Raw genomic sequence first — 26535 nt, forward strand, 5'->3', positions numbered from 1 at the left:
CACTTTTAAAATCTAATATTTTTGGGATGAGAATACATGCAGGTTTTATAAATAATTTACAAAATAGACACAAGTACGTGAAACTACATTCTATGGTTGAATTATCGAAATCGAATATGCCCCTTTTTATTAAGTCTGGTAATCTAAGAATTAGGGAACAGACACCCTAATTGACGCGAATCCTAAAGATAGATCTATCGGGTCCAACAAGCCCCATCCAAAGTACCGGATGCTTTAGTACTTCGAAATTTATATCATATCCGAAGGGTGTCCCGGAATGATGGGGATATTCTTATATATGCATCTTGTTAATGTCGGTTACCAGGTGTTCACCATATGAATGATTTTTATCTCTATGTATGGGATGTGTATTGAAATATGAAATCTTGTGGTCTATTATTATGATTTGATATATATAGGTTAAACCTATAACTCACCAACATTTTTGTTGACGTTTTAAGCATGTTTATTCTCAGGTGATTATTAAGAGCTTCCGCTGTCGCATACTTAAATAAGGACGAGATTTGGAGTCCATGCTTGTATGATATTGTGTAAAAACTGCATTCAAGAAACTTATTTTGTTGTAACATATTTGTATTGTAAACCATTATGTAATGGTCGTGTGTAAACAGGATATTTTAGATTATCATTATTTGATAATCTACGTAAAGCTTTTTAAACCTTTATTGATGAAATAAAGGTTATGGTTTGTTTTAAAATGAATGCAGTCTTTGAAAAATGTCTCATATAGAGGTCAAAACCTCGCAACGAAATCAATTAATATGGAACGTTTTTAATCAATAAGAACGGGACATTTCAGTTGGTATCTGAGCGTTGGTCTTAGAGAACCAGAATTTTGCATTAGTGTGTCTTATCGAGTTTGTTAGGATGCATTAGGGAGTCTGGACTTCGACCGTGTTTACTTGAAAAATGATTGCTTAACAAATTTTGTTGGAAACTATATATTTTTAACATGTGAATATTATGTGATATATTAATCTCTTAACGCGTTTGATATTATGTGATAGATGTCTACCTCTAGAACAAGTCCCATTGACTCACCTAATAATAATGAAGAGTCAAATGTAAATTGGAATGATTCGTGGACTGATTCACAAGTTCCCGAAGAGGAACCGGAAGAAGAGTCGGAACCGGAAGAAGAATCGGAACCGGAAGAAGAATCGGAACCGGATGAAGAAATAGAACCGGTGGGGGAAATAATAAAACGGCTAAGTAAAAGAAAATCCTCAACCAACCGACCAAGGTTAATTATGGTCAATGGTGTTTCCGCCAAGGAAGCAAAATATTGGGAGGATTACCAATTCTCCGATGAATCGGATTCCGACGAGAATTCCGATGATGTTATAGAAATTACCCCAACTGAATTTAAAAAGGCAAAAGAAAATAATAAGGGAAAGGGCATAAAAATAGAGAAATCTAATTCCAACCCCGATGAACTTTATATGTATCGTCAACCCCCGAAGTCCTTAAGTTGTAACAATGACCCGGGAACCTCTAAACCACCAGGTTTTTCTAAACCAATGTGGATTACGACGACTCGTATTAGGGGAACATCATATATCCCTAGAAACTTGGCAAAACGAACCAAAACCGAAGAAGAAGAAACAAGCGAGTCGGAATAAGATAGTTGTATTCGTGTGGTGTAATATATGTAATATAGTGTGCTTATGCTTTATGATATATGTAAAAATTGCTTGTATTAATAAGTATTTTTTTTTATGAATCTAACTCTTGTCTATTTTACAGTATAAAAACACAAAATGGATAGACAACCCAATATTTTAAGAGACCTACCCGGAGACATGATTGATGAAATCTTGTATAGAGTCGATCAGAATTCTTCGGCACAACTATTTAAGGCGAGATCAGTTTGTAAGACATTCGAAGAACGTTCCAAGAATGCCTTGGTTTATAAAAGGCTTTCGTTCGAAAGATGGGGGATATCACATTGGGAAATCCATAAGTTACGATGTGTTTACTTTGACGCATATATTGCGGGGAACCCAAATGCTATTTTACGCAATGGGTTAAGAAATTATTTTGACTCAATATATCCGAATATTGGACTTCGTGATTTAGAAAAAGCGGCTAACATGCAACATAAAGAAGCATGTTATGCTTACGGATTAGTAATGTTCGCTTCTCACCAAAGTGAGAACAAGAACATCGGGCTACAACTATTAAACAAAACGTTCCCACAAGTGACGGAGTCGGTAATTGGGGTAAGAAATGAGGTTTTTAGATTGTTATGGGACTGTTGGACATTACGTAACCCTCGCCCCTTTGACGACGTTACAACACGCTGTCTTATCAACGGCCATAACGGTTATGTTCCACAAGACCAAGGATGGGAAGTAATCCTAGTAAAACCAGAATGCATGACTAGTTTCTGGACGTATGAATTACGTGTATTTATTGCCTTTGCTGAACGACTTGTGTACTAGCTAGAATTATCTTCACAACCATCTTGTATCAAATTTATTGTGTGCTATATTTGATACTATATGTAAAATAAGCGGTATAGTAAGTTTGTAAAATATTGTGTAAAAGTTTGAACGCGAAATATTATTATAATCAGTTTTTCATATAGAATTGTAGTAGTTGAATTGTATATTAGCTACTAAGTATGAACTTAACGGGTAGGTACTACCCGAATTTAAACTTATAAAATGCTAATATGAAGAAAAAGCTTTTATAAATGAGTTCATATTATGCTACAAAATACTATTAACTACTCTTAATATTCTGTATGATTAACTTGTTCCATTTGACTATTTTGAAGGAAATGGCACCGACTACTCGACACACCGTGAATATGAATGAAGAGGAATTCCGTACTTTTCTAGCTTCAAACATAGCCGCAGTACAGGCTGCGCTACATACCAACAATAACCTTGGATCTAGCAGTACAGGAAATCGTGTAGGATGCACCTACAAAGAATTTACTGCCTGCAAACCTTTGGAATTTGATGGAACCGAAGGACCGATCGGATTGAAACGGTGGACCGAGAAGGTCGAATCGGTGTTTGCCATAAGTAAGTGTACTGAAGAGGACAAAGTGAAGTACGCTACGCATACATTCACAGGTTCTGCGTTAACATGGTGGAATACCTATCTAGAGCAAGTGGGACAAGACGATGCGTACGCACTACCGTGGTCAGCATTCAAGCACTTGATGAACGAGAAGTACCGTCCCAGAACCGAGGTCAATAAGCTCAAGACAGAACTTAGAGGGTTACGAACCCAAGGATTTGATATTACCACGTACGAAAGACGATTCACAGAATTGTGCCTATTGTGTCCGGGAGCATTCGAAGATGAGGAAGAGAAGATCGACGCGTTTGTGAAAGGATTACCGGAAAGAATCCAAGAAGATATAAGTTCACACGAGCCCGCCTCCATACAACAGGCATGTAGAATGGCTCACAAACTAGTGAACCAGATTGAAGAAAGAATTAAAGAACAGACTGTTGAAGAGGCCAATGTGAAGCAAGTCAAAAGAAAGTGGGAGAAAAACGGTGATAAGAATCACCAATACAACAACAACAGCAATTACAACAATAATCGCAACAATTATCCCAACAATCGCAACATCAATCGCAACTACAACAAACGGCCCAACAACAACCACAACAACAACAACAGCAACTACAACAATCATCCCAACAACAATAATAACCGCAATAACAACAACAATCAGAAGCAGCTATGCCAAAGGTGTGAAAAGTATCACTCGGGGTTCTGCACCAAATTTTGCAACAAGTGTAAAAGAAATGGTCATAGCGCGGCGAAGTGTGAGGTCTACGGACCAGGGGTTAATAGAACGAAAGGAACAAATGGTGTCGGAACGAGTAATGGCGGAGCAAGTAGTGTCAGAGCAAGTTATGCCAATGTAGTTTGTTATAAATGTGGAAAACCGGGCCACATTATTAGAAATTGCCCGAACCAGGAGAACACGAATGGACAAGGCCGCGGAAGAGTTTTCAATATTAATGTGGCAGAGGCACAAGAAGACCCGGAGCTTGTTACGGGTACGTCTCTTATTGACAATAAATCTGCTTACATTTTATTTGATTCGGGTGCGGATAGAAGCTATATGAGTAGAGATTTTTGTGCTAAATTAAGTTGTCCATTGACGCCTTTGGATAGTAAATTTTTACTCGAATTAGCAAATGGTAAATTAATTTCAGCAGATAATATATGTCGGAATCGAGAAAATAAACTGGTTAGCGAAACATTTAAGATTGATTTGATACCAGTAGAGTTAGGGAGTTTTGATGTGATAATCGGTATGGACTGGTTGAAAGAAGTGAAAGCAGAGATCGTTTGTTATAAAAATGCAATTCGCATTATACGAGAAAAAGGAAAACCCTTAATGGTGTACGGAGAAAAGGGCAACACGAAGCTACATCTTATTAGTAATTTGAAGGCACAAAAACTAATAAGAAAAGGTTGCTATGCTGTTCTAGCACACGTCGAGAAAGTACAAACTGAAGAAAAGAGCATCAATGATGTTCCCATTGCAAAAGAATTTCCCGATGTATTTCCGAAAGAATTACCGGGATTACCCCCACATCGATCCGTTGAATTTCAAATAGATCTTGTACCAGGAGCTGCACCAATAGCTCGTGCTCCTTACAGACTCGCACCCAGCGAGATGAAAGAACTGCAAAGCCAATTACAAGAACTTTTAGAGCGTGGTTTCATTCGACCAAGCACATCACCGTGGGGAGCTCCTATTTTGTTTGTCAAGAAGAAAGATGGTACATTCAGGTTGTGTATCGACTACCGAGAGTTGAACAAACTTACCATCAAGAACCGCTACCCACTACCGAGAATCGACGACTTATTTGATCAACTACAAGGCTCGTCTGTTTATTCAAAGATTGACTTACGTTCCGGGTATCATCAAATGCGGGTGAAAGAAGATGATATTCCAAAGACTGCTTTCAGAACACGTTACGGTCATTACGAGTTTATGGTCATGCCATTTGGTTTAACTAATGCACCAGCTGTGTTCATGAACCTTATGAACCGAGTGTGTGGACCATACCTTGACAAGTTTGTCATTGTTTTCATTGATGACATACTTATTTACTCAAAGAATGACCAAGAACACGGTGAACATTTGAGAAAGGAGTTAGAAGTATTGAGGAAGGAAGAATTGTACGCTAAGTTTTCAAAGTGTGCATTTTGGTTGGAAGAAGTTCAATTCCTCGGTCGCATAGTGAACAAAGAAGGTATTAAGGTGGATCCGGCAAAGATAGAAACTGTTGAAAAGTGGGAAACCCCGAAAACTCCGAAACACATACGCCAGTTTTTAGGACTAGCTGGTTACTACAGAAGGTTCATCCAAGACTTTTCCAGAATAGCAAAACCCTTGACTGCATTAACGCATAAAGGGAAGAAATTTGAATGGAATGATGAACAAGAGAAAGCGTTTCAGTTATTGAAGAAAAAGCTAACTACGGCACCTATATTGTCATTGCCTGAAGGGAATGATGATTTTGTGATTTATTGTGACGCATCAAAGCAAGGTCTCGGTTGTTTATTAATGCAACGAACGAAGGTGATTGCTTATGCGTCTAGACAATTGAAGATTCACGAACAAAATTATACGACGCATGATTTGGAATTAGGCGCAGTTGTTTTTGCATTAAAGACTTGGAGGCACTACTTATATGGTGTTAAAAGTATTATATCTACCGACCACAAAAGTCTTCAACACATATTTAATCAGAAACAACTGAATATGAGGCAGCGTAGGTGGATTGAATTATTGAATGATTATGACTTTGAGATTCGTTACCACCCGGGGAAGGCAAATGTGGTAGCCGATGCCTTGAGCAGGAAGGACAGAGAACCCATTCGAGTAAAATCTATGAATATAATGATTCATAATAACCTTACTACTCAAATAAAGGAGGCGCAACAAGGAGTTTTAAAAGAGGGAAATTTAAAGGATGAAATACCCAAAGGATCGGAGAAGCATCTTAATATTCGGGAAGACGGAACCCGGTATAGGGCTGAAAGGATTTGGGTAAAAAAATTTAGAGATATGAGAGAAATGGTACTTAGAGAAGCTCATAAAACCAGATACTCAATACATCCTGGAACGGGGAAGATGTACAAGGATCTCAAGAAACATTTTTGGTGGCCGGGTATGAAAGCCGATGTTGCTAAATACGTAGAAGAATGTTTGATGTGTTTTAAGGTCAAAGCTGAGCATCAGAAACCATCAGGTCTACTTCAACAACCCGAAATCCCGGAATGGAAATGGGAAAACATTACCATGGATTTCATCACTAAATTGCCAAGGACTGCAAGTGGTTTTGATACTATTTGGGTAATAGTTGATCGTCTCACCAAATCAGCACACTTCCTGCCAATAAGAGAAGATGACAAGATGGAGAAGTTAGCACGACTGTATTTGAAGGAAGTCATCTCCAGACATGGAATACCAATCTCTATTATCTCTGATAGGGATGGCAGATTTATTTCAAGATTCTGGCAGACATTACAGCAAGCATTAGGAACTCGTCTAGACATGAGTACTGCCTATCATCCACAAACTGATGGGCAGAGCGAAAGGACGATACAAACGCTTGAAGACATGCTACGAGTATGTGTTATTGATTTCGGAAACAGTTGGGATCGACATCTACCGTTAGTAGAATTTTCCTACAACAACAGCTACCATTCAAGCATTGAGATGGCGCCGTTTGAAGCACTTTATGGTAGAAAGTGCAGGTCTCCGATTTGTTGGAGTGAAGTGGGGGATAGACAGATTACGGGTCCGGAGATTATACAAGAAACTACCGATAAGATCATCCAAATTCAATAACGGTTGAAAACCGCCCAAAGTCGACAAAAGAGCTACGCTGACATTAAAAGAAAAGATATAGAATTTGAAATTGGAGAGATGGTCATGCTTAAAGTTGCACCTTGGAAAGGCGTTGTTCGATTTGGTAAACGAGGGAAATTAAATCCAAGGTATATTGGACCATTCAAGATTATTGATCGTGTCGGACCAGTAGCTTACCGACTTGAGTTACCTCAACAACTCGCGGCTGTACATAACACTTTCCACGTCTCGAATTTGAAGAAATGTTTTGCTAAAGAAGATCTCACTATTCCATTAGATGAAATCCAAATCAACGAAAAACTTCAATTCATCGAAGAACCCGTCGAAATAATAGATCGTGAGGTTAAAAGACTGAAGCAAAACAAGATACCAATTGTTAAGGTTCGATGGAATGCTTGTAGAGGTCCCGAGTTCACCTGGGAGCGTGAAGATCAGATGAAGAAGAAATACCCGCATCTATTTCCAGAAGATTCGTCAACACCTTCAACAGCTTAAAATTTCGGGACGAAATTTATTTAACGGGTAGGTACTGTAGTGACCCGAACTTTTCCATGTTTATATATATTAATTGATATTGATATTTACATGATTAAATGTTTCCAACATGTTAAGCAATCAAACTTGTTAAGACTTGATTAATTGAAATAGGTTTCATATAGACAATTGACCACCCAAGTTGACCGGTGATTCACGAACGTTAAAACTTGTAAAAACTATATGATGACATATATATGGTTATATATATAGTTAACATGATATTATGATAAGTAAACATATCATTAATTATATTAACAATGAACTACATATGTAAAAACAAGACTACTAACTTAATGATTTTGAAACGAGACATATATGTTACGATTATCGTTGTAACGACATTTAATGTATATATATCATATTAAGAGATATTCATACATCATAATATCATGATAATATAATAATTTAAAATCTCTTTTGATATTATAAACATTGGGTTAAAAACATTTAACAAAATCGTTAACCTAAAGGTTTCAAAACAACATTTACATGTAACGACTAACGATGACTTAACGACTCAGTTAAAATGTATATACATGTAGTGTTTTAATATGTATTCATACACTTTTGAAAGACTTCAAGACACTTATCAAAATACTTCTACTTAACAAAAATGCTTACAATTACATCCTCGTTCAGTTTCATCAACAATTCTACTCGTATGCACCCGTATTCGTACTCGTACAATACACAGCTTTTAGATGTATGTACTATTGGTATATACACTCCAATGATCAGCTCTTATCAGCCCATGTGAGTCACCTAACACATGTGGGAACCATCATTGGGCAACTAGCATGAAATATCTCATAAAATTACAAAAATATGAGTAATCATTCATGACTTATTTACATGAAAACAAAATAACATATCCTTTATATCTAATCCATACACCAACGACCAAAAACACCTACAAACACTTTCATTCTTAAATTTTATTCATCTAATTGATCTCTCACAAGTTCTATCTTCAAGTTCTAAGTGTTCTTCATAAATTCCAAAAGTTCTAGTTTCATAAAATCAAGAATACTTTCAAGTTTGCTAGCTCACTTCCAATCTTGTAAGGTGATCATCCAACCTCAAGAAATCTTTGTTTCTTACAGTAGGTTATCATTCTAATACAAGGTAATAATCATATTCAAACTTTGGTTCAATTTCTATAACTATAACAATCTTATTTCAAGTGATGATCTTACTTGAACTTGTTTTCGTGTCATGATTCTGCTTCAAGAACTTCGAGCCATCCAAGGATCCATTGAAGCTAGATCCATTTTTCTCTTTTCCAGTAGGTTTATCTAAGGAACTTAAGGTAGTAATTATGTTCATAACATCATTCGATTCATACATATAAAGCTATCTTATTCGAAGGTTTAAACTTGTAATCACTAGAACATAGTTTAGTTAATTCTAAACTTGTTCGCAAACAAAAGTTAATCCTTCTAACTTGACTTTTAAAATAAACTAAACACATGTTCTATATCTATATGATATGCTAACTTAATGATTTAAAACCTGGAAACACGAAAAACACCGTAAAACCGGATTTACGCCGTCGTAGTAACACTGCGGGCTGTTTTGGGTTAGTTAATTAAAAACTATGATAAACTTTGATTTAAAAGTTGTTATTCTGAGAAAATAATTTTTATTATGAACATGAAACTATATCCAAAAATTATGGTTAAACTCAAAGTGGAAGTATGTTTTCTAAAATGGTCATCTAGACGTCGTTCTTTCGACTGAAATGACTACCTTTACAAAAACGACTTGTAACTTATTTTTCCGACTATAAACCTATACTTTTTCTGTTTAGATTCATAAAATAGGATTCAATATGAAGCCATAGCAATTTGATTCACTCAAAACGGATTTAAAATGAAGAAGTTATGGGTAAAACAAGATTGGATAATTTTTCTCATTTTAGCTACGTGAAAATTGGTAACAAATTTATTCCAACCATAACTTAATCAACCTGTATTGTATATTATGTAATCTTGAGATACCATAGACACGTATACAATGTTTCGACCTATCATGTCGACACATCTATATATATTTCGGAACAACCATAGACACTCTATATGTGAATGTTGGAGTTAGCTATACAGGGTTGAGGTTGATTCCAAAATATATATAGTTTGAGTTGTGATCAATACTGAGATACGTATACACTGGGTCGTGGATTGATTCAAGATAATATTTATCGATTTATTTCTGTACATCTAACTGTGGACAACTAGTTGTAGGTTACTAACGAGGACAGCTGACTTAATAAACTTAAAACATCAAAATATATTAAAAGTGTTGTAAATATATTTTGAACATACTTTGATATATATGTATATATTGTTATAGGTTCGTGAATCAACCAGTGGCCAAGTCTTACTTCCCGACGAAGTAAAAATCTGTGAAAGTGAGTTATAGTCCCACTTTTAAAATCTAATATTTTTGGGATGAGAATACATGCAGGTTTTATAAATGATTTACAAAATAGACACAAGTACGTGAAACTACATTCTATGGTTGAATTATCAAAATCGAATATGCCCCTTTTTATTAAGTCTGGTAATCTAAGAATTAGGGAACAGACACCCTAATTGACGCGAATCCTAAAGATAGATCTATCAGGTCCAACAAGCCCCATCCAAAGTACCGGATGCTTTAGTACTTTGAAATTTATATCATATCCGAAGGGTGTCCCGGAATGATGGGGATATTCTTATATATGCATCTTGTTAATGTCGGTTACCAGGTGTTCACCATATGAATGATTTTTATCTTTATGTATGGGATGTGTATTGAAATATGAAATCTTGTGGTCTATTATTATGATTTGATATATATAGGTTAAACCTATAACTCACCAACATTTTTGTTGACGTTTTAAGCATGTTTATTCTCAGGTGATTATTAAGAGCTTCCGCTGTCGCATACTTAAATAAGGACGAGATTTGAAGTCCATGCTTGTATGATATTGTGTAAAAACTGCATTCAAGAAACTTATTTTGTTGTAACATATTTGTATTGTAAACCATTATGTAATGGTCGTGTGTAAACAGGATATTTTAGATTATCATTATTTGATAATCTACGTAAAGCTTTTTAAACCTTTATTGATGAAATAAAGGTTATGGTTTGTTTTAAAATGAATGCAGTCTTTGAAAAACGTCTCATATAGAGGTCAAAACCTCGCAACGAAATCAATTAATATGGAACGTTTTTAATCAATAAGAACGGGACATTTCACTGTTGACATATCCAAAATATACAAATCTTTATTTCTGGGAGCTGTCATAAGAATCATCTCTTCCGGTATTACATACTCTTTCTTCAAAATGTAGCATCTTTGATCATCAAAAGCAACCTTATGCTTTTTATCTGCTACTTGCGAAACTGACAGCAGATTATTTGACATCTGCTTCACAAAATTCACTTTATCAAAACTAACATTAGCATTAGCAATCACACCCTGAGCTGTAATAAAACCTCCTTCATCTCCTGCAAAAGAAACAGATCCTCCATTTACTGATTTGACATTAGAAAGTAAGGACATGTTTCCTGTCATGTGCCGGGACGCCCCACTATCAACAATCCAGGTATTTCTACTCGGATCGTAGGCGACCTGCACAACAAGAAAAGAAGTTAGTTTGAGATGGACACCCATGCCCGAATGGCAGTGGGTTTCCCATCGACACCAATAACTGCACATCCATCCATTGACCCTTTGATCCTGATGGATCATTGGAATTGTCAACAACCTTTGTCTCGGTTTTAGGCTTCCAAACGGTACGTTTACCAACAAATTTCTCATAATAGTCATTCGTTTGAAAAATTTTATTCACACCTGACTGTACCCTTGTGGATGAATTAGCAATAGAATTTGACTTTGGTTTATAAAAACCTTTTGAACTATTACTTGAAGTACCTATGGAACTGGAACTAGAAGCATAGTGTGTAGTTTTCGTTTCAGTGTCAGATTTTCTTTTTGGTGTTTTCCAACGCTGTTGACAGTTAACAGCACAATGACCCTTTTTTCCACATTTATTACAGTTTTGAGTTTCTTTTGTATGTGTTTTTGAACTCAGATGCTTATTGGGAAAAAGACTGTTTCATGGGTGACATAGGCTTCTCAACATGATGTTTCAAGCCTAGTCGACGGTTAGGATGCACATATTTAGGCACATTGTTAGTATTAGGGCTCCTTTTATTAAATAGTTCTTCAGGTGCTTGTGTAAGAACATATTCTTTATCTAGGTTGAGTCCCTGCTGATACTTGACAGGTGTCTGAAATATTTTCTTTCCATTAGCGTTCCTAGAGTTTACTTGTTTTCTAGGTGTGGGTTGTCCGCTTTCACTAGCCTTACTAGCATTCAATGAATTTTTCAGGATAGTAATTGGTTTGGATTTTGGTGTCACTAACTCTGAAACTTTTCCATACTCTGAATCAGATTTACTGTCCTCAGCTTCGTTTTCAACAACCGACTTAGTGCTGTCTGATTTTTCATTCTCTACAGGCTTAACACTTAGGATTTCACTAAGGCAAGAATCAGAAGGTTTATTAATGTACTCATTCCTAAGAGGAGGAGGACACTCTTTATAACCTAAACCCTTTTTACCATCATTCTTGTTATAGACAGTATAGTCAATGACATATGACATTCGCTGCCAAGTGTCATTTCTAGCCTTTTCTGACTCATACTTAATCTTAAACTCTTCCTTTTCTCTCTTAGCACATTCAAGTTGATTTAAGTACATCATTATGGCCTTTTGGTCACCTGAAATTGTAGCTCTTAAATCATGAACTTGATTTTCTAGAGTTTTGATTGTCTCCCTAAATTCCTTTTTATTGTTAAACTGAGTTAAATTAGTCTTGTATAGGCCTTTTACCTCAAGATAAGCTGCTTTAACAATCCTAAGTTCATGTTTTACTTCAGGACAGTAGATACATCCTAAGGGGATATCATTCAGTTTTGAAACTATGGATTCAAGTTTAGCAATTTCTAACTTATGATCAGCACAATCGTTACATTCCAAAGGAAATTCAGTTTGTACCTTAGAGTCACTTGATGTGTTTGCCATGAACGCATATTCCTTTTCTTCAGTCTCTGATTCAGGTTCAGATTCTGAACTAGAACTGGAACAGTCAGAATTATTCAACTCAACTGAAGTCTTGACATCATCTACCACAATAGTTTCTCCATATGATGAAGACGAACTACTGTAATCAGTCCATACATCGCCATCATTGTGCATTGCGTACTTGAACTTCTCATACACTCTCTTGTTAAGAACACCTCTTCTAACATATCTGATCATTGCATAAGTTCGCTCAATTCTTGCTTCCATCTTGCAGATGTAACACATGCATTCATTCGCAGTACCAACACAACCAGCTTTCTCTCTCTCTCTTGTTTCTCACTTTCAGTTTCTTCTTCGGTCTTAGGCATTCTAACAACGTTAGCATGATTTTCATCATCAGCAAATACTGTCCAATCACAACCTTCGTCTGAATATGTTGCAATTAAGCCTTTTGCTTTATCATTTCTGATAGTATCACTGCTCGTTGTTTCAACTGGCACATTAACCTTTGTCTTATTATACTGATTGTGAAATGGGTTGTGAAAACCAGTTTTCTGTGGCCTGGTTCATGTTCTTTTGAAGTGTCCTAACTCATTGCAATTAAAACATCTCACTTTTGACATATCAAAACCTAACTTAGTATCTCTAGTAACACCTAAGCTCTGTTGACCTGTCCTTTTCAGAAATTTCTTCGCTCGTCTAATCACACTAACCATAGCCCAGAGGATATCCATCTTTTCAAGTTCATCCTCATCAATCTGCTCATAATCTTCTGCTTCTAAATGAGCATTACCAATTTGACCACCAACCATTTCATTATAAGAATTAACTACCAAAGCAACTAAAGCCATATCTTCCTCTACAACTGAAAGGGGCCTAGTTCTTAAATTCTCAGTGTTGAGAACTACAGTTTTTGGCTCCTGTCTAATGGTGGACTGATTTGTACTACTAGGCTTATTTACTTGGGTTGGAAACATCACATTTTGAGCAGGTTGTGATCTATTTACAGCACTATCATTAGAAACAAAAGCTGTTTGTAAGGGAGCATGAACATTGCTCAATCCAGAAGTACCAGCTTTGTAAATTATAGGACTCTGCTGACCCTCAAGACGTTTCTTCTTGGTTTCCATATCCAAGTCCTTTACCATCAATTTTGATGTGAATTTATCTAGGGTCAGTGATTCACCAGCAGACGAAGCTCTGTCTTCTATCTGTTCAATAAACGCATCCCACTTGTGTGGTAAACCATCTGTTAATTGTTTGATAGCTTTCTGTTCTGTAACTTCTACACCTAAGTTACCCAATTCAGAGACAAGATGACGATAACGAATGATTGTCTCTTCTAACGTTTCATGACTTAGAGCAGCAAACCTTTTCCATTCACTTTTGATTACTTTAGCTTTCTTTTCACGATACGCCTTATTTCCTTCGACACCTATCTTAATAGCATTCCAAAGAGAATATGAAGTTAAGTGCATTTGATATTGATGATAAATATCACCGTCTAAACCCTGGGTCAATTGAGCATAACATCTACATTCTAAGGCATATGTTTCTTTTTCTGTCACGCTATAATCTTCATACTTTTTACTATTACCATCAGTACCTAAAGGCTCTTTATATTCATGTTGTATCAAATCCCACATTCTATGATCAAGGCCTCTAATGTAATTCATGAACCTAGCCCTCCATCTAATGTAATCATTTGTATTATCAAGTCTAGGAGCACGATTGGCACTGCCTGATTCACTATCAGATAGTAAAATGTTTTGAACGCCGGAAGTAATTGCCATTGCCTGATCAGACATTTTAAAATTTAATTAAGGTTGAATCTGATCCTAAGTCGGTCGACTGTCGGTGACAGTCGGTCGATGAACAGCTACAGTCGGTCGATGAACAGATACAGTCGGTCGACTGTCAATGGGTAATTGGTCGAAGTTCTGTTTACATTTAGTCAAATGGTAGTACTTTTTTTAATCGGTCGATGTTCCTTCAATCGGTCGGTTTAGTACTTAAGTCGGTCGGTTTACAACTTAAGTCGGTCGGTTTAGCATATGTCGGTCGGTTTACAGACAATCGGTCGAACTAATGACAATCGGTCGAAATACACGAAAATCGGTCGATTGTCTCCTAAGTCGGTCGACTGTACTTTCTTTCGGAGCTAGAATAAAAAAAAACAGGTTTTTGACTTCTAAACGATCTCAAGCTCAATTTTCGAACTAAAACTACTGACCAACACCTTAAGCAACTTAGAATGACTTCTGTAAATACTCTAAAGCAATTAAAACCAAAGGTTTAACGTAAAAGTATACAAAATTCAATCCAAAACCAAATTTTGACCCAAAAATATACCAAAAACTCGTTTAAAACAATTGATTCAGCAAGCCAAGGCTCTGATACCACTTTGTAGACACTGAGAGAGGATCTTAGAATCAACCTAACACGATCTAGAGGCGGAATAACACTAGAAAGAGCTTAAACGAATATCTATGGGTTTTCGGGTTCGTACAAGTCAAACCAAGATTAGATCATGATAAACATGAAGCCTAGACTGACATTCTGTGGTATTTGGACATGAAGATTGAGAGAGACTCGACTTAGAACTGTTTTCGTGTGTGTGTAATCTGCAGAGTTGTTAACTAAATTAATGAAGATTAATTAGGCTTAAATACCTCAGTTCCTATGTCGGTCGACAGTGTATGACAGTCGGTCGACTGACCATGTCAGTCGGCCGACCGTCGAGTAATATTACGAATTATATTTAAACGTTTACAAATATAAAATAACACATCGACAATCAACGTTTAACAATATTACAGGTTACAACATGATCGAATAAAACGTTAAAGTTCATGGAACTAGGGATTACAAAATATGCACCAACACTTTTTGTTGTCCGGTTTGAGATAAAATACTAACCCAAATTAATAGACCTAATTTGGGTAAATTGGCGGAAGTTTAATAACATTTCTTTTTCTCCAACGGAACTGTCATGTTTGTTAACAAGATTACAAGAAGCATTTGGTTGTTATTAAAGCACTTTATTTTTATTTTATATTTTCAGGCAAAAAACTTGAAATAAAAGATAAGAGTAATATCAACTATTGTATAAAAGTAGGATGACCTAGGTTAGAATCAAACATTGTATAAAAGAAAATATCAACTATTTTTTTTGCTATGTATTTTATTTCTTTTTTTACCATGTTCATTTTTCTGGATGGTGCTAGTCATAAAAAACAACTCTTTTTTGTTGCAGTGTTTCTCACTTTTAAGAAAATTATTGGATAATAATGGAGGTGGGTTTGGAGATTCATGTATGAGTCATTGGGTGGCCGTAGTGGAGCTCTATAAAGAGGTTATAATCTCAACCAAAGATATAATATAATAAATGTATTAACTTTTTTAGCTATTACATCTCAAACTTCAGTATATGTATATGTAGGTTACTGGTTGCACTGAAGATGCATCGGGGAGACTTGTACATGAATCTGTTGCCTGCATTAGAATTATGATATCCAGTGTAGCACAACATCTGAAAGCTTCCAAGGCCACCAAACATGCCGAGGTGGCGACAAACACTCTTAGAGAGATGTTGGATCATGCTAAAGCTTTAGGTGTCATAGATGATTTGCTTTCATGTGTAGCGACTTGTGGTAAAAGTCTCATGTCTGGTTCTTCAAATTTGTTACGTGCAGCTTGTGAAGCATGTGAGGCTATTTGGTCACTAATACATGCTTTTGAGATTCATTCTACAAACGAAGAGGCACCTGTATTTCCGTTAAGCTCGATGTATTCCCACTCTCTGGATCAGATTAATATTAGGTCACTGATACATGCTTTTGAGATTCAATCTAGAAAAGAGAATGAACCTGTATTTCCATTAGGTTCAATGTATTCCAACTCTTTGGATCAGATTAATATTAAAGGAGATGAATATGGACCATTGATGGGTACAGATTATGAAAAAATAGTGGAAACTGTGACGCAAGAATTCCTCAGGTCTGATGATATAAGGGTTGCTATCTTCTATTGTCTTCGCCAGCGCCTGGAAGCCTCATGGTCTTCTGTAATTCAGGTGATAACTAAGGCTTTCTGTATAAAGTTAAGTCCTAACAGTTGGATAATGGTTCTAAATGGAAAATTTTTGTGGTACATGTCACTACGGGTCAGGCTAACCCGAAAAACATCAAGTCATAACCGGTTATTTTACTTAGCGAAGTTTACTTTGAGATAACCCAAATCATTTATAAAATTTGGTGAAAATCAGTCTTTCGACTTCTGTTTTGCTGTCCCTGTCATTATCATCATGATCCCCTGTTTGTCAACCTTCCTGCTCATCCTGACTCACTGTGTTACGTGATACGTCACCATATTAAATAAAGTAATCTAATAAGTACTTCAATTGATTAAAGCTAATTCTACAACCTTTTCAAATATAATGGTCTACTTCCATGAGTAATACGATTTTGGAGGTTGTTTCATTTGTAATACACTCGGCAATATCGGACCTGTCTGATTCCGATTAGACCCCTTTTGATCTTCTTTATTTTATTTTACTCTTTTGACCCAGATAAGAGTATGAAAATGTATCCAAACCGACAACTCACTGATAAGTAGTTAATCATGCATTACCTAACCTGAGGAGTGGTATAATTTCTATTTTCAGATAATCTTACGGTGTTGCCTGCATAATGATTTGGTTGCTAGAGTTTTATGTGGTCTCTCTAGTTCATGTTCATCAGTGGTTGGTGGAGGTGGTGAAAATACAATCATTTCAGAGGTTTTTTCATTAATATCTTTTTGTGCTTCATTCGATACAGATCCTCAACAACAAGACAAACAACCTGAAAATCGAAGTATCTGATCCAAGTGACTTGGTTCTACATGCATGCCTTTTATTAGCTACAGTTGCACAATCCATAGATGATCGGTCTAAAGGATATACTGCAGTAATTATGCTTACATCATCACCTGAAACTCAGCAGTCTCGCCTCTCTGACCTAGCTCACCATTACTCTTTGTGTGATGGAATACAGAATTTTCGTCCCCATTCTATGTCGGCCATGCTGGCACTTGGATACATGTGCTCCCTTGAAAATAATGAGCCCATTGCAACGTCAATTCGTGAAATAGTCGTTCCTTTGATCCCACCGAGTACCACACTTTGTGATTATCTCAGGATGTCAATTACAGACGCTCAAGGTGGTAAACTCATGCTCTCATACTGGCGCGGGATCAAGGATGGGTGCGTGGTTTTGTTGTATTTCAGATTACTTTGGGGTGGACCTTTAGCTACTATTCAAGACTTGGGTAGCTGTGATATTCCCCAAAGTCTTATTAATTTGTTAGGAAACAAGCAGCAGCAGCAGCAGCAGCATTCAAATGAAATTGGACTATCACCTCTTGGGGTTTACTGGGCAGTTAGTTCATTACACATGTGTCTTAAAGGAGGAAGTTCAGTTTTTCGCCAGGTGTTGATTACAAGTGAAAATGTAAAAATAATGTGTGATTTAATATCTGATGTCCATCTTAAGCTTTTACGCTATTGGGTTGGACCTGGTGGAGGGAAAAGTGGAGTCAAAGAGACAGTTGATCAAGTAGTTAATCTTTTGAGGTTTCCATTTGAGGCTTCTGAGAAGAGTATTGAACTTGGAGACATGGACTCTCAAAGTAGGAAGGATATGGTTATAGAAATAAAAGCAAGCATGGACCAGTATATTCAAATCCTTTTAGAGGTATGCATATATCTATATTTACATATATTTTGTCTTTAAAGTTTTGCAAATAATTAATGCTATTAAATCTTTAGGTAGGACTTCCTGGGCAAATAATCAAGTGTTTGGAACATTTGGAGTCCAAGGATACTGAACAACCTCTTGAGCTTCTAATCTTAATGATAGATCATCGTTCACTGGTTGTTGAACTTGTTAGGAAAGGACTCTTGAATCCAATTTTAATGAAAAGCTTACTTGATGATTCATCACCAACTCAAGTCAAGGTGAAGGCTCTGAAAATAGTTACAGGATTAGCCGAAATGGACAAGGTCAGTACTTGCTACTGTATTTGGTAAAGTCTCAATCTTCTTTTATATTAGTATAGGCCCGCTTACACATGGTTACGCATCATGTTATAAGATAAATTAAGATAAAGTCTTAAATAAAATTCAGAACTCTGTGTTAGAGTGAAGATGTAAGAGTACAAAACCCATAAATAACATTTCGAACCAAATCTTATTTTTCTATAAGGTAGTTATCACTTTTCAATAAGTAACCTTAACTAATAATTTCAAGGAATTGAATCATTGCTTGAAGGTCTTATTAAGTTTTATTATAAATGAAATTCAATATATTGCAATTCCAAGTTGTCTGGTATCGTAAATTTTGTAGAAATAGAAATAGGTATAGCCATGTTAAAAGCAATTATGATATCATCATTATTTTGTGTTAATGAACAAGCATTTGGACGCAGGAGTTTTATGAGCTAATAGATGGAGCAGATATATTACAACTGAAAGGACCGGTTATAGCCCAACAAGCACCAAACATATAAGCCATGAGCTCCCACATTACTCTAAAACCAATTGGTAGTAGAGAGAGACACTCATGAGCTTATATGTTGATCTTGACATTTATCCTTAACCAATGTGGGATTGGGTTTGCACCCAACAATCCTCCCCTCAAACCGAAGACCACATCACCAGGTCTCCTCTTCAACGATATTCCGCACATGATCCATTCATCTTATATCGCCGGCCATTACCCGCAACTCTCAACCTGACCAAGGCCAAATCAGGGAGATCTTTTGATATAAGGCACACACAATGATCCATTATCGTTGTCTAACTGGGGCGATTAATCCACATAATTCTAGGCTAACCCGCTCTGATACCACTGAAAGGACCGGTTATAGCCCAACAAGCACCAAACATATAAGCCATGAGCTCCCACGTTACTCTAAAACCAATTGGTTTGTTGGGTTTTTTATTTGGTTTCCAATTATGTGGTTAGCCCAAGCCCAACAAATTAAGCCCAATTGATTGTTTGACTTGGTCAACCATCAAGGGGCATCTTTAATTTGAAGTTGTGCAGCTGTATTCACAAAAAGAGTGCAGAGAGATAGATCAAGAAATTGTGTGAAACCCCAATTCCCGTCTACAGTGACAGCAGGCCAGAAAACCTTCGATCCCCGGAGATCCGACCGTTGAATCTTCTTCATTTTTGGGCTGTGTCTTCCTGACATCAGTGCCAACATTTTCAACCGTTGAATTCGTCTCAAGTGGTCTGTAGCTCGAGTTACAGCAGGTCGAACAGTAGCAGAATTTTGGGTGATGAAATTCTTCTTTTGTCTTTAATTGTTTCATATACTTGTTGATTATTGTTGTTCAAGAGTATGATGATGTTGTATACCTCTAGTTGATCTAGAGAAGGATTATTGTATTGCTCTCTTTGTTGATGATAGTGGAACATTAAGTGGCTTACGAGTCCCGTGGTTTTTACTCTCGATTTTGAGGGGTTTTCCACGTAAAAAGTCTCGTGTGTATTGTGTGTGCTTTGTTATTTCGTATTTGCTGATTTGGGACAGAATTGGTATTGATTTGTGGTGATTGTGGTATACCTTATTTGTTAGTTTCCTCACGGGTTCATACGGGTCGGGAAATGCTTGTCAAACGGGTTTGTTTCCGCTTTGTAGTTTGCCCGTTGTGACCATTTTCCCATCAAATTGGTATCAGAGCTAGGCTATAGCCCGATGTGGTGAACGACGCAGTGGTGGCGCACCCCCTAAGCGCACGGTGAGACATGGCACACCCCTCAGTTTGCCAAAGATAATGGAGCCATGGTGCCTTATATCGAAAGTCTTCTTTCCCAAGGCGTGGAAGTGCGGCGTGTCCCGATGGTGAAAGAAAAAGTGAAAGAAAGAGATCGGCGGTATAAGAGGCGTGTCCCGGTAGTGAAAGAAAAGTGAAAGAAAAAGAGACCGGTGATATAAGATGGCGGGAGTATTGTTGAAGGGGAGGCTCGGTGATGTGGTCTTCGGTTTGAGGGGAGGATTGTTGGGGTGCAATCCTATCCCACATAGGAGGGAGACAAAAATAAATGTATGTATATAAGTCTAAGGGGAAGTCCCTCTAATACCAATTGGTTTTAGAAAAGGATGGACTCTTGGGCTTATATTGCAGGACATTGTGTTTGGGCTATGCGATCTTACAAATGGTATCTAGAGCTAGGTTATTTGATTTGACTTGTGTGAAAGATGGAAGCTAATACAAGTAAGATGATTAGTTTAAATGGTTCAAATTATCATGTTTGGAAAGGCAAGATGGAGGATCTTCTTTATGTAAAAGATTATTATTTGCCTGTTTTTACTGAGGATAAACCTGAGGAAAAATCTGATGCTCAATGGAAAATTTTGCATAGACAAGTATGTGGGTATATTCGGCAGTGGGTTGATGATAATGTAGTGAACCATATTACTGGGGAGACTGATGCTAAAGCCTTATGGAAAAAGCTTGAGCAGTTATATGAACGAAAGACTGGGAATAACAAGTTGTTCTTAATTAAGCAGATGATGGCTTTGAAGTATCATGATGGGACTCCTATTACAGATCACCTAAATGCATATCAGGGTATTATAAATCAGCTTGCAGGTATGGGTATCAAGTTTGAGGATGAGATTCAGGGTCTCTGGTTACTTGGTACATTACCGGACTCTTGGGAGACTTTTAGGACATCTTTGTCCAACTCTGCACCGAATGGTACTATCACCATGGAATTGGTTAAGGGTAGTATTTTGAATGAAGAGATGAGAAGAAAGTCACAAGGTTCCTCTTCACAGTCAGATATCTTGGTCACAGAAACGCGGGGGAGAAGTCATAGTAGAGGTCAGGGTAAAAGAGGCAATCATCGTAGCAGCTCACGCAAAGGCAAATTTGCTAATGTTGAGTGTTATAATTGTCATGAAAAGGGGCACACAAAGTGGTATTGTCCAAAGTTGAAGAATGAGAAGAAAAAGGCATATGACAAGAATAAACAAAAGAAAAGTGATGGTGGTGATGATGATAAGGTTGAAGTTAACGCTATCACAGATGAGTTCTTTGTTTGTATTGATTATGATATGATCAATCTTACTCATGATGACACGAGTTGGATTGTTGATAGTGGTGCTACATGTCATGTTGCAATTTGTAGAGATCACTTCTCATCTTACACTCCAGGTGACTATGGATTTGCTAGGATGGGTAATGCCGGGTTATCAAAGATCGTTGGTATTGGAGATGTTTGTTTGAAATTTGACACGGGAATGGAGTTAGTTTTGCATAATGTAAAACATGTTCCGGATATGAGACTTAATGTTATTTCAACAGGCATTCTTGATGATGATGGTTATTATAACGGTTTTGGTAATGGTATTTGGAAACTAACTCTTGGTTCTATGATAGTGGGAAGAGGCAAGAAAGACTCAAGATTATACATCACGCGTCCGAAGATCATCCAGAACATTGTTAACGCAGTGGACAATGTTGATTCTAATGAGTTGTGGCATAAAAGACTTGGCCACATGAGTGAAAAGGGGATGTCTATCTTGTTCAAGAAGAATGTGTTGTCGGGTGTTAGTGGTATTGATTTGAGTAAGTGTTCTCACTGTTTGGCAGGGAAACAGACCAGAGTTGCGTTTAAGAGTCATTCTCCTTTTCGAATGGAGAACATACTTGATGTAGTTCATTCGGATGTTTGTGGGCCTATGAAGACTAGGACACTTGGTGGATGTTCCTACTTTGTTACATTCATCGATGATCATTCCAGGAAGGTGTGGGTTTATACCTTAAAGTCAAAGGATCAAGTATTTGAAAAGTTTAAGGAATTTCATACACTAGTTGAAAGGCAAACGGGGAAGAAACTCAAGTGTATTCGGACTGATAATGGCGGTGAATACATTGGCAGATCTGATGCTTATTGTAAGGAGAATGGTATTCGGCATCAAAAGACTCCACCAAAGACACCTCAGTTGAATGGCTTAGCAGAGAGGATGAATAGAACTTTGGTTGAGAGAGTTAGATGTTTGCTTTCACATGCAGGGTTGTCCGATTCCTTTTGGGGTGAGGCTTTAAATACAGCAGTTCATATTATTAATCTAACCCCTTGTGTTCCTTTGCATTTTGATGTTCCTAACAGGGTTTGGAGCGGCAAAGATGTTTCTTACCGTCATTTACGAGTTTTTGGATGTAAAGCTTTTGTTCATGTTCCCAAAGATGAGAGGTCAAAGCTTGATATGAAGACTAAGCCATGTGTATTCCTCGGCTATGGTGAAGATGATTTTGGGTACAGGTTATATGATCCAGTTCAGAAGAAACTCGTACGAAGCTGAGATGTTGTATTTACAGAAGATCAGATGTTAAAAGATGTTGATAAGACAGATTCAGTTCCTCAACCTAGTGCTGATCTTGTTGATTTGGATCCAGTTACTCCACAACATGTTGGAGATGATGTTCATAATGATGAACATGGTACTGATGATGATTATGCTCCGGAGCAGGTAGAGATTCCAGTACCAGATGTGCCCCCATTTGTCCCACTTAGGCGGTCTACCCGAGACCGTCATCCTTCTATTAGATATTCTGCTGATGAGTATGTATTAGTTACTGATGGGGGAGAGCCAGAATGTTATTCAGAAGCAATGAAAGATGAGCATAAGAAAGAGTGGGGTGAAGCTATGCAAGATGAGATGAATTCTTTGCATGAGAACAATACTTATGAGCTGGTGAAGTTACCTAAAGGCAAGAGAGCTTTGAGAAACAAATGGGTATTCAAAGTGAAGACAGATGAACTTACTTCACAACCAAGGTACAAAGCTAGGTTAGTCGTTAAAGGATTCAGCCAGAAAAAGGGTATTGATTTTGATGAGATTTTCTCACCGGTCGTGAAGATGGGATCTATTCGAGTGGTTCTTGGGTTAGCTGCTAGTCTTGATCTTGAGGTTGAACAGATGGATGTCAAGACTGCTTTTCTTCACGGTGATTTGGATAAGAAAATCTACATGATGCAACCTGAAGGTTTTAGGGTTAAGGGTAAAGAAAATTATGTTTGTAGACTTCAGAAAAGTCTATATGGGTTGAAGCAAGCACCGAGACAGTGGTATAAGAAGTTTGAGTCGGTTATAGGAAAGCAAGGCTACCGAAAGACAACTTCAGATCATTGTGTTTTCTTTCAGAGGTTTGGTGATGATGATTTCATCATATTGTTGTTATACGTTGATGATATGTTGATTGTTGGTAAAAATATTAAAAGAATTGCGCAGTTGAAGCGAGAATTGAGCAAGTCTTTTGCTATGAAAGACTTGGGGCCAGCAAAACAGATTCTTGGCATTCGAATTTCTAGAGATAGAGGTGCTAAGACGTTACATATATCACAAGAGCAATACATTGAAAAGGTGCTAAGTAGATTCAACATGAAGAATGCTAAAGTGGTTAGTTCCCCTCTTACAAACAACTTTAAGCTAACAGAAAGAGATTGTCCTACTTCAAAGGAAGATATTGAGAAGATGGATATAGTTCCATATGCGTCAGCAGTTGGTAGCTTGATGTATGCTATGGTGTGTACTAGGCCAGATATAGCTCATGCGGTAAGTGTTGTTAGTCGGTTTATGTCAAATCCGGGTAAGAAGCATTGGGAAGCGGTTAAATGGATTATGAGATACTTACGAGGTACTTCAAAGTTAGGTATCACATTCGGAAATGGAGAGCCAGTGCTTATTGGTTATACAGACTCAGATATGGCAGGAAACAAAGATAACATGAAATCCACTTCTGGATATTTGATGACTTTCGCAGGGGGAGCAGTTTCATGGCAATCAAGGTTACAAAAGTGTGTTGCATTGTCTACAACCGAGGCTGAGTATATGGCAGCAACAGAAGCGTGCAAAGAACTATTGTGGATGAAAAGGTTTCTACAAGACCTTGGGTTTAAGCAATCACGATATGTGGTTCTTTGTGATAATGAGAGTGCGATTCATTTGGCTAGAAATTCTATGTATCATAAGCGGACAAAACATATAGATGTGCGGTATCATTGGATTAGAGAACGTCTTGAAGATGGTTCGTTTGAACTTGATAAAGTTCATACCGATGATAATGGTTCCGACATGTTCACAAAGGCTTTAGCAAGTGAGAAGCTTAAGGTATGTTGCTCGATCGCCGGGATGGCGATCCCTTCCTCATAATTGGAAAGGGGGAGATTTGTTGGGTTTTTTATTTGGTTTCCAATTATGTGGTTAGCCCAAGCCCAACAAATTAAGCCCAATTGATTGTTTGACTTGGTCAACCATCAAGGGGCATCTTTAATTTGAATTTGTGCAGCTGTATTCACAAAAAGAGTGCAGAGAGATAGATCAAGAAATTGTGTGAAACCCCAATTCCCGTCTACAGTGACAGCAGGCCAGAAAACCTTCGATCCCCGGAGATCCGACCGTTGAATCTTCTTCATTTTTGGGCTGTGTCTTCCTGACATCAGTGCCAACATTTTCAACCGTTGAATTCGTCTCAAGTGGTCTGTAGCTCGAGTTACAGCAGGTCGAACAGTAGCAGAATTTTGGGTGATGAAATTCTTCTTTTGTCTTTAATTGTTTCATATACTTGTTGATTATTGTTGTTCAAGAGTATGATGATGTTGTATACCTCTAGTTGATCTAGAGAAGGATTATTGTATTGCTCTCTTTGTTGATGATAGTGGAACATTAAGTGGCTTACGAGTCCCGTGGTTTTTACTCTCGATTTTGAGGGGTTTTCCACGTAAAAAGTCTCGTGTGTATTGTGTGTGCTTTGTTATTTCGTATTTGCTGATTTGGGACAGAATTGGTATTGATTTGTGGTGATTGTGGTATACCTTATTTGTTAGTTTCCTCATGGGTTCATACGGGTCGGGAAATGCTTGTCAAACGGGTTTGTTTCCGCTTTGTAGTTTGCCCGTTGTGACCATTTTCCCATCAACAACAGTTGAAAGCTTTCCTTACACATGACGATCCAGAAGTGCGTGCTTGGACGTGCACGGCTATAGGATACATGTGCATGCGTAGCTCCTACTTTTATAGCTTGTTGGTAAGCATTAACCATTATTTGTTTACAAAATCCTGCCATAGATATTGAAACATCATTCTATATTTTGCAAACACCATTGATCATATATGTGTGTTCTTGATGCTCTTTATATTATAGGCAAAACACAACATCAGTAGCCTGTTGGTTGACCTGTTATTCGATAAGGATGTCTTCCCCCGTGTATGTGCTGTATTTGCTGTAAGATGCCTCTGTGTTTTCAACTAGTTATTCTGCAACAATAAGTTTTATTATATACACTGGATGAGCACTTCCATGAGATTGTTTACTTTGTATAGATTGGTCATATGACACTCTTCAGTGAATATTTCTATGAAGACCTGAGGAGATGTATACATCAACTTGCAAAACTGTTGCTTTCACCAGAGATGCATAACATAACGAAGAGGAATGTTGCAGCTTGTCTTAACAATTTTTGTAAACACTCGGATAAACTTAGTGAAGATATGATCTCTAAAGGAGCAATGGAGGTAGGTGTACCTATATATATATATATATACTATCATCTTTCATTTATACATATCTGATACAAAAACTTCATGTATAGTACCACCTTTGACTATCTGGTTTGACATGTATGTCTTTTACGTGGTGGTCCCTGCAGGCTTTGTTAAAGGTAGTCACAGATTACTCTGTTGTTGCACTCTGAAGATGTAATTCGGACCTTAGATCATACGTTGTATCTAGATTAATGGCGGAAACACTAATTAGAATGAGTCGAATACGTATTAGACTAACGGGATCGAATTAACCAATGAATAATTGATAGAATCGATGCCTAAGACTGTGTATTCGGTTGGTAAGGGTTTTGGGACGATTAGCAGCAAGTAATTCGACGGCCTAAGGGTTTATGGTGTGTAACCTAACACAAAACCACGAAACCCGTATTTATACTAAATACAGTGACCATCGGCCGGTGGTCGGGGACCTT

The 26535-nt window shown here is 37.3% G+C and overlaps 1 protein-coding gene and 1 long non-coding RNA gene across 2 annotated transcripts in view; both read left to right on the forward strand.

Moving 5' to 3' along the window:
• LOC139859228 (serine/threonine-protein kinase TIO-like) overlaps positions 1-18312 on the forward strand; it is a 30246-nt gene extending 11934 nt beyond the window's left edge. Inside the window, exons 3-7 of the mRNA XM_071848023.1 lie at positions 15756-15854; positions 15942-16625; positions 17166-17243; positions 17320-18212; positions 18309-18312. Coding sequence (XP_071704124.1) covers positions 15756-15854; positions 15942-16625; positions 17166-17243; positions 17320-18212; positions 18309-18312 — 1758 coding nt within the window. The remainder of the gene's footprint in view (positions 1-15755; positions 15855-15941; positions 16626-17165; positions 17244-17319; positions 18213-18308) is intronic.
• Positions 18313-25483: 7171 nt separating this feature from the next.
• LOC139858773 (uncharacterized) lies at positions 25484-26028 on the forward strand. The gene is made up of 3 exons (XR_011763080.1): positions 25484-25586; positions 25704-25784; positions 25883-26028. It is a non-coding gene; the product is annotated as an uncharacterized lncRNA (long non-coding RNA).
• Positions 26029-26535: the final 507 nt, after the last annotated feature.

The sequence above is a fragment of the Rutidosis leptorrhynchoides genome, chromosome 7, assembly GCF_046630445.1.
Source record: "Rutidosis leptorrhynchoides isolate AG116_Rl617_1_P2 chromosome 7, CSIRO_AGI_Rlap_v1, whole genome shotgun sequence".
NCBI lineage: Eukaryota > Viridiplantae > Streptophyta > Magnoliopsida > Asterales > Asteraceae > Rutidosis > Rutidosis leptorrhynchoides.